Genomic DNA, 9,137 nt, shown 5'->3' on the forward strand with positions numbered 1-9,137 from the left:
AAACAAACTGTGGGGCTGTGTGCAGTGCAAACACAGTGGCAGGACCACAAACAGGACCACAAACACCCGCAGCACCGGCACGGGCAGGCTGTGCTGGAGCCTGCTGGCGCTGGCAGGATCTGGCCCAGGAACAGCTGGAGCAGGGCCAGGCACCACCACAGCAGTGTTACATTTTGGGAGAGTGCAGAGGGTGGGCATGTGAGTCCCTGGGGTCCTGGTACCTGCCTTACAGGAGATGGGGCCAAGGATCAGGCCCTGGGTGCTCACCAGGCTGTTTGTTCTGTGATACCAGTGGGTGCCGTGGTGTGTGGAGTGGTGCCCCCAGGGTGGGGGACACAGGGAGACTCCTGGCAGCAGGGCACATGGTTGATCAGTCAGGGATGCTATGAGGCACCCAAACCTCCCCAGGTGTTAGCCCCCCACCTCCTGTGTGAGCTGCCCCAGCATGGCCCCCTGGCATAAGATTGGGCATGACTGGCAGCAGGCGCAGGCAGGGAGGCTGTGAGGGGCTGCAGGAGGTGGGCAGGGGTCATGGGAGGCTCTGGGAGGCAGAGGCAGGGGGCAGGGAGCAGAGGCAGGCAGCAGAAGGCAGGCAGGATTGGCAGCCTGCACACACCCCCCACCCTTGCCCGCTGCCAGCCCTCTGTGCCAACAGCCTCCCTGGCTGCTGACGTGAGCCGGTGCCTCCCTCTCCGGAGGTGCCAGGTCAGCTGGCAAATGCTGCTGGCACACGCCACCCGTGCACGCCTGGCCTGGCCCTGGGGATGTGACAGGGGACTGGCAAGGACAAAAATCCCATCTCCATTCAGGGACCGGGCTCCAGGGTGCAGGGCTGCCCAGGGACACAGCCTCTCACCCAGGCCACCCCCTCGCTCTGCTGCCAGAGGCTTTGGGCTGCTGATGGCCGGAGGAGGCGGAAGGAAAAACATCCCGCAAACAATTGCAAAAGTCAAGTCTGAGCAAGAAGAGGAGGGCGTGAGCGGGGGGTGCCAGATCCGGCAGTATTCCTTGGAGACACCAACAACAATGGCAGGAATATTTTGCTCATACCTTGCTGAGCCCAAACCAGCCGTGGGCTGGGGGCTTGGGACCTCGAGGAACCGGCCAGAGGCCATGGCCGGCCTCAACAGGAGCCAGGGCAGGACCCTGCATTTGCCCAGTGCTGGTGTCAGTAGTGTTTTTTGGGCTGTCACCTGGGCTGAGGGTTGGGCCAAACACAACACATGGTTGCAAGCGCAGTGAAGGGGACAGGGAAGTGCTGGCAGTGCCCATGCACAGAGGGCTGGGATGAGGATAAGGACAGTAGCTGGCTGAGGGGGGATTGTGAGATGAGGCTGTGATGCTATCAGTCACAGGAGCTCTATAAGGGCACAAAGGTAGCCTTGGGGACAGAAAGGGTCTCTGCTACCACCTCTGGCTGCCACCACCTCCCATGTGCAGGATGGCGCATGGATGGCAGTCTGTTCCCTATCAGGGCCAGGAGGAGGTGCAGCCCTGCACCCTGAGGTCCTGCCTCTCATCTGAGGCTCCTCCTGTGAGGTGCACTCGCTCCCCTGGCACCCCCGGCTCACCCCAGGCACCCGTTCCGTCAGCCAGGGCTTGGGGCCAGGGGCGCACCGGGACCCCCCTCCTTTACCCCTGCCTGAGGCCACGCTTTCCAGTCACAGGAAAAGGCTGGAAAGGCTGTGTCCCCTCGGCCATCGCCTGCCCTCTGCGCCCTGCAGGGACCCTGCGACTCCCAGGCTCCCACCGCCCACCAGCAGCGGGACGGCGGTGGCTGGTCAGGTCCTGTCCTCTCCGGGAGCGAGGAGACCCCACCGACCCCTGGCCCTGGTCCCGTCCCCGGCCGGCGGAACCCCCCTTGGGGGCGGTGGGGAAGCCCTTCCCGGGGGCGGAGCGGCCGGGCAGCCCCTCCCCGCCCCGCCCCGCCGCCCGCCGCCTTGTACCCGGCGCGGGGCCGCGCTGCCGGAGAGCGGGCACCGGAGCGGGGCCGAGTGGAGCGGGACAGGGGCTGGACGTGTGTGCCCGCGGGTCATGGACGGGCGGGCGGTGCTGATCCACGCGCTGCTGGCGGCAGGTACGGACACGCGTGGGGACGGCAATGGATCACAGCGCCGGGCTCTCCTGGAGGGTCCCGGACACGTGTCGGGGAATGGTCCTGGGCAACGCGGTCCCGGGCGGGGCTGCGGTCCCCGGGTGGAGGGTGCCCGGGTGTGAGCAGACGGGAAGATCGGTCCCGGTCGCGCGTGGGGAGGAGGGGGTGTACCGGGCAGGGCAGTGTGAGTGAGCTGTCCCATCTGACCGCTGTCCCCGCAGTGTGCTCGGCGGCGGCGGGCGGGCTGCGCCGGGACGAGCTGCACAACGAGGTGCTGCACAAGGGCGGCGGCGGAGGGGGAGCGCCGGTCCCGGCCACGGCCCCGCTGCTCGGCGGCAGCCCGGAGAAGGAGGGCGGCGGAGCGGCCTCGGGGGACGACTTCAGCGAGCTGCCGAGAGGTAGGGACGGAACGAGGGGTTCCGGGGCGGGATGGGGTCTCGGGACGGGTGTGCCGCCACGCGGATGGAATCCTGGGGCGGGCTGAGCTGGGGGCGGTTGGAGCCGGGGGGCTCGGAGGCGCCGGGCTGTGCTCGGCTCAGCTCAGCCCCGCGGGTGTCCCGGCGGCAGCTCCGGCTCTGCTTCGGAGGGCGCTGCGAGGAGGGAGTTCCCGGGTACCGAGCGCCCGCGGGAGCAGCCCCGAGTCGGGCCAGCGCATGGGGCACCAGCACAGAGCAGCGGCGCTTGTGCCAGAGGCTGTCGGGGTCCCGGGGGTGCCGGGTCCCAGCTCGGTGGTCGGTGGAGGCAGAGCCCCTCGGGGGGGCCGTGCCCGGGGACCCGCGCTGCCCTCCCGCCGTGAATCACCGCCGCCCACGCGCGGCTGCTCCTCATTCCGCGGCAGGGCTCGTCAGCCGGCACGGGGGCGGTGGGGGCACTGCCACTCTGCGGGGCTCCCGGGCTGGCACCCGGGCTGGCACGGGGCTCCTCCCACCGGGGCTGGCACCGGAGAGTGTCCCGGGGGCTCTCATGGGGGTGGGACGGGGCCCATCGCGGGCTGGAGGCGTTGACACGTACCTGTACCTGTGCCTCCTACACGTGGCTCGCTGAGGGCAGTACCTGGCACCAGGAGCGTGCTCTGCCCCGTACAGCTCACCCTCATGTTTTCCCGTGTTTTACTTTGCTTTCTGGCTGTGCCAGCAGACTGTGACAAACTGGGCTGAGCCGCTCACACCGAGGGGAAAAGCAGGTGTCCTCCCGCTGGGAGATGCTCCAGCCTGCTCCTCTGTGCATCCCCCGAGGAGGGGACTCTGTCCTAGGGCAAGCGATCTGGCGGGCTTGGGCTGACCCCCAGCTGAGGGGCAGGCTGGGAGGAACGGGAGGGTTTGGTGACTGTCAGAGCACGGTCTCGATGCCTTGAGCTGAGCTACGGTCAGAGAGATCTGCCCTCTGTGTGAAGGCACCTTCCCTGGGGTGCCTGAGCAGGAGGAGAGAGGCAGCACCGCTTTTCCTACCGGCAAGACCTTCCCAACCTTCTCTGGCTGTCCAAGGGACAGAGCCCCGGGGAGGGGGAGTGGCAGTGGGGGTGCCTGGGGGGGGTCAGCAGCACTGTGTGTCTGCTGGCTGTGTCCGGGAGATAACCCGCAGGGCCGGGGGTGGAACAGCCTCATCCGAGGGTTTTTCCAAGCCACAGAGTTTCCTGGAGTATCGGTTTTCTCCAGGCACACTGTGAAGGATGTCGAAATAACTTCGCTAGGTGTGCAACCGGTGTGTGCCAGCATGGGAGGCCCTGGTTCCGTCACGAGCCAGGAAGTGGCTGAGAAGGAATTGTGCAGGTTACAACTTGTCAGGTTGGACTCTGCTGCCCTCTCCTTCCCGAGCAGCCCCTGGCTTAGTGCACCTTTCCCGGAGATACCAAACGGTGGTTTGGGAGGAGCTAAAAAATCCTCCTTGGACCAGCGAGTGCTCTCTAGCATTTCAGCACCTTGTGAGATCAGGCTGGGAGCTGATTTTTTTGGGCACCTGCACATCTTAAAAACCATTCCAGTACTGTTGCTAGTGTTAGGCTGTGTCTGAGCAAGGAGCTTGGTGCTCTAGTTCCCACCAACCCAGCAGGGAGCTGGCCTGGCACCAAAAACCACTGGTCACTGCACCACAATTAAAACATACTGTTGTAATTCATGGGAACGCTTCCCTACCCACCTCTTTGGCTCTGCAAAACCAAAACTTAAGCCAGGCTTGCTCTTTTATTCCTGCCTTGGGGTGAGCAAGGCATCCTTGTGCCCACGGGAAGGAGACTCCATTACAGCCATGAATAGGGTCTTAGAAAAGCCTGCGCTCATCAGGGAAATAAAGGCCAGATAAAGGGGCAATTAGCAACGTTCTGTGTTCAGTGGAAACTGGTGCGTATAATAGCAGCATTTGAGATGTATAAAGCTCTGTTCCCCCTGCCCGACTCCTTTCTTTCCTTGAGAATTGTTCTTATGAATCAGAAAGGCCATGATATTTGTGAGGAGCTGAAAAAAATGCCTTTTCCCCCTTCTCTCCCGGGCTCGGGGGCAGCTCCCGGCACAAAGGGCAGTGGGAGCCAGGGCTGAGCAATTGCAGCAGTCCCGGGATGTGGCTCTGCCTTCCCTCCGGCTGGCACGTGGGGCTGGTCTGACTGCCCTTCTCTCCTTCCCAAATTGTTTTCCAGTTGCCTTCCTGTCAAAGCCTCAAGGTTTGGTTACTCCCAAGAAGAAAGGGAACGGCAATAAAAGAAGAAAAGGCAAAGGCCTGGGGAAGAAGAGAGACCCGTGCCTGCGGAAGTACAAGGATTTCTGTATTCACGGCGAGTGCAAGTACATCCGAGAGCTGGGAGCTCCCTCCTGCATGTGAGTTGCTGGCGTGTGCCTGTGCCGGGGGAGCCTTAGTCACGGTTCCTTCAATTCTCTGGGCTGGGCAGAGGAAAAACGGACAGGATATTTTTAGTGCATGTTCTCTGTCTGTGCGGGGACAGCTATGACTTGGCCTCTTCCTTGTGCTTCTTGGGCAGTGTCCATGCCCCACCAAAGCCTGTCGTGGCCCTGGATCCAGCGTTCCCTGCCGGCACGGCGAGCTCCGGCTGAGCTGCTGTGCAGAGACCGGTGGTGTTGAGGGCTGCAGAATGGTGTGCAGGGCTGGAGTCTGGCAGCTGAGGGCTTCTGCAGGTCTGGTTTGGGAGACCTTATCCTGACCCTGTCACCCTGCACCCCCCACTCGGAAAGCTTGGGGCTCCTGTGGCTGTTGGGGTGCAGGCGGGATGAGCTGCTGTAGCACCAGTGAGGAGGACTGGAAGTAGCACCTTTGGGGACAGCCTGCCAAAGCCATACCCAAGCTGTCCCTTGGCCTGATGAAGGACAGGGTTGTGTACCCCTGCTTGCCCATGCCCCTGGAGTACAGGTAGAGAGAAGGGACTAGACGAGGCAAGCAGAGGAGAAAGCATTTTCCTGCTGCTGGGACACCTTGATATAGGACTTGCTACCACGGGAAATACCCAGGGGTGCACATTTGATCCCCGCTTACGTGGGCAGGAGTTGAGCTGGCAGATATGTAAGAGGCTTTGTTCTTCACTATCAATCCTCTGAGCCACCCAGCCCTGAGCCCAGGGAAGATAATAGCTCCCTGGCTTATGGTGCCCACAGGATCTCATGCCCTGCAATCCGCAGGGATCAAGCTCTGCATAGCTCCTCTAGTCTCCTAGTTTCTCTCTGTGGAAGCTGCCATGAAGTTGAGTCCTTGCATGGGGGACTTGGGACTGCCAGTGAAGGGAGATCTCTGCCGACTCTGTGTTGGTGACCCAGCAGAATGTGGGGTGCAGAACCCCTGCCTGGGACTGGGACAGCCAAGATCCCTGAGACTGAAGAGGACCTGGGGCATGGGCAAGCAGGAGGGATTTGGGGGTTGGCTGGGCTCTGCAGCCTGGTAGCCCATCCCTGGGTGACATCTCCCAGAGCCATCATGTTTTTTAGGAACAGTGGCCAACTGTTGACTGGTGTCACTAAGTTCTGGGTGCTCTTGGTGGCTGGCTGCCTGTGTCACAGCATCTCTTGGAGTGTTACTTCCTTGGGCTGGTCCCTGGGGATTGGGGTGGAGTGAGGATGCTGCTGGGTTGAGTCCTGCACCTCTGTCTTGTGTGCAGCCTTGCTGCTGTGCCTGGGAGGTAACACTGGTATGTGCCATTATGAGCTTGGGAGGAGGGCTGGGCTAAACCCGGCTTGGACATCAGCCCGAGGGTCAGTGGTGCTGGATATAGAGGGATATATATATCTGGTCACATCAGTGGGCTGTGGCTTGGGAAGGACTGGAAGCCTCACAGCCCTGTGGGGAGCATTATTTCTGTTCCATGAGTAACCTCCCGAGTCTGCAGGGACGGGGCACCTCTCGGCTGTCAGGGTGTGCAGGGACATCCTGCACTGTGGGAAGCGCTGGACCAGCTGCCATGCTGCTCCCTTCCTACTTCCAGAGGTCGTCTGGGCAGCCTGGCTCTGCCTGGGAGGGACTGGCAGCAGACAGACCCTGGTGCCTTCTGCTGGTGGAGAGTTTAACCTTTCTAGGAGTCTTCACTTGGCGCAGGAGAAACTTAATTTACCAGTACCAGGGAGAGATATCGCCTTCCAAGGGGTGTGGGGGGACACGGTGACCTCCTGTGCTTGCTCACCACCAACCTTTATGACTTTTCTTCTCGCCCAGATGCCAGCCAGGGTATCACGGAGAGCGGTGCCACGGCCTCTTGCTGCCGGTGGAGCACCCGCCCAGCGCGTACGACCACACCACGGCTCTGGCCGTGGTTGCTGTTGTCCTGTCCTCCCTGTGTCTCGTCATCATCGCAGCCCTGCTGATGCTCAGGTGAGTGGGACGGGGCTGAACTCTCGGAATCTGTGTCCCTGGGAAGATCACGCGCAAGAGGAGGGTGGCAGGGACCTCTTGCCCTGAGCATCCCTTTGCTTGGCCTCGCAGGTGTCACAAGAGGGGTGGCTACGATGTAGAAAACGAAGAGAAAATCAAGCTGGGCATCACTGTGAATCACTGAGGATGCCGGGTGCTGGCGAGGTGAGCCCCTGGCTGGGCAGGGGGCAGCAGTGGGGCTGGTGGACATCTGGGGGCTCTGCTGTTCATGCTGGCTGGGACTGCTACGTGGGTCCCGTGCCAGAGCCAGGCAGGAGTGTTGAAGGCAGCCTAAGCCTGGAGAAGCAGCTGGCTGGATCTGGGCAGAGAACTTGGGCTGCCCTGTGGGGCTCCAACCCTCTTATCTCACCTTCCTGCCCAAGTCCCTGTTCTCTGACTCCTTCATTCCTCCTACCTCCTCCTTTCTGGCCCCCAGTCCCTGCCCTGCCCCAGTGCTCCATGCTTTGGGTATGTTTGGCAGTGGGGAAGCTGCTTCTGTTTTGGTTTTTTTTTCCCACTTGTTCTGCTCTCTCTCTGACCCTCTGAGTCACTTCCCCTCCTTAGATATTGCTTCTATTTATATGTATGTGTAAAAAACCCCTTTCCTTTTCACTCCCACTCTGCTTATTACTTGCAGCAGAGCAAGTAATGCTCTTGCAGCTGGGCACAGGGGGATCTTGCTGCCAGCCCATGCCATGTTCCTCTGGCTGGCTGGGTGGTGGGTGAGGGGTGTGCTCTACTCCAGGGGTGGCTGCAGGGCTGGGTGCTGAAAAGCTGTCAAACTTCCTCTGGTCTGATCCAAACCCTGACGTTAGACGTGGCCATACATATCACAGCTCCTTCTCTTCTTAAAAGAAAAAAAAGAAAAGTCATTGTTCTTTGTAAAGATGAAGTAATGCCTTCGGAGAATTTCTGTCGTGTTTGTCACAGTGCTGGGAGTGGGATTTTGAGCTGTTCATTGGAGCTGAATTTTTGGGAAGGAGACTTAGAACAGGGCTTTCCTCACTGTCCCATTTGCCCTGGGGGTTACTGGGGTAGATGTGTCCAGGGGGAAAAGTGCTGTGGTCCCTGGAAGGGAAGCACGGTGGACACGGGGTGGGATGTTTTACCCACCTCTCCTGGGTGTGCTGGCTCCCATCCTGCTGGGTGCGGCCCCGAGAGGCAGCGAGTGGCAGCTGGGGCTTGGGTGGGTGCGAGTGCTCTCCTGCCGGGCTGGGTGGGACCCAGCACCTTTACCCCCCCTGTGCTCTGTGGGCAGAGCAGCCCAGGCCCGTGTTGTGAGCTCTCCCGCCTCTCTCTTGCAGGGGTCGGCACTAATAACGCACTTCTACCTCCTGGAAGAGGCGAGACCAGCGGGGCTGCGGCACGTCGGGGGCTCGCTGGAGCACCAGGACGGCACCCGCGGCGGGGCCGCTCGGGCAGCGGCGGCACTGCAGGAGCTTCGTGGCCACCTCCGGGGACGGGGCGGGCTCGGGGGTGGGAGGGACCGGCTGCCCGGCGGCTCTCCGTCCACTGCAGTGCCGAGGAACAAACTGTGAAAGGGAGGAGACACCGGGCTCGGGGCTTCCTTCGCCGCAGGAGGGAGGGGGGGGAGGGTAACAGCTATTTAACAAGATATTTTTCATTTTAAATTATATATTTATTTTAGATAAACTGTACATAGTATTTATATTTATTGTAGGTCTGGCCTTGCGTCCTTCGTGTAGGGTCAAGATGACAGGGGTCAGACCTCCCTTATTTTTTAAGTGCAATGTAATATTCTAATAAATAACACTTTGTAACAAATGCTTGGGTTGTTAATTTAATGATGGAGGTGGAAAGGACTCAGGACTCTGAAGGCCCTGCTGATGAGGTGCTGCCAACAGCAGCAGAGAGTGTGCAGTGTGGGCTGATGGATCAGCTTGTGCCATCCCTGGGGAGCAGTGTAGTCTGAGGAGCCAGGACAGCCCCATGTGGATTTTTTTTTTTGAGATTTGCTTCATCTTTACCAGCTGATGCCCTGGGGGGGTGTGATGTTTGTATGTCTGCTCACCAAGCAAAGCTGCCTCCAGTGTGAGTGAAGCCACTCTGGCTGTTGATCCATTCAAATGGGATTGGTTCCTGGTTTTAAGCCAGCACAAGTTGCCCAGAGAAGCTGTGGCTTCCCCATCCCTGGAAGTGTTCAAGGCCAAGCTGGATAGGACTCGGAGCAACCTGGTCTAGT

At 60.7% G+C, this 9,137-nt stretch overlaps 1 protein-coding gene across 1 annotated transcript; it reads left to right on the top strand.

The window, feature by feature from the left end:
• The first annotated feature begins 1,954 nt into the window (after positions 1 to 1,954).
• On the top strand, positions 1,955 to 8,719 carry HBEGF (heparin binding EGF like growth factor). Its single transcript, XM_032702624.1, has 6 exons — positions 1,955 to 2,077; positions 2,317 to 2,493; positions 4,725 to 4,902; positions 6,740 to 6,895; positions 7,007 to 7,099; positions 8,239 to 8,719. The coding sequence occupies exons 1-5, from the start codon at positions 2,035 to 2,037 to the stop codon at positions 7,077 to 7,079; spliced, it is 627 nt and encodes a 208-aa protein (XP_032558515.1). The 5' UTR covers positions 1,955 to 2,034; the 3' UTR covers positions 7,080 to 7,099; positions 8,239 to 8,719.
• Positions 8,720 to 9,137: the final 418 nt, after the last annotated feature.

The sequence above is a fragment of the Chiroxiphia lanceolata genome, chromosome 15 (assembly GCF_009829145.1).
Source record: "Chiroxiphia lanceolata isolate bChiLan1 chromosome 15, bChiLan1.pri, whole genome shotgun sequence".
Classification (NCBI taxonomy): domain Eukaryota; kingdom Metazoa; phylum Chordata; class Aves; order Passeriformes; family Pipridae; genus Chiroxiphia; species Chiroxiphia lanceolata.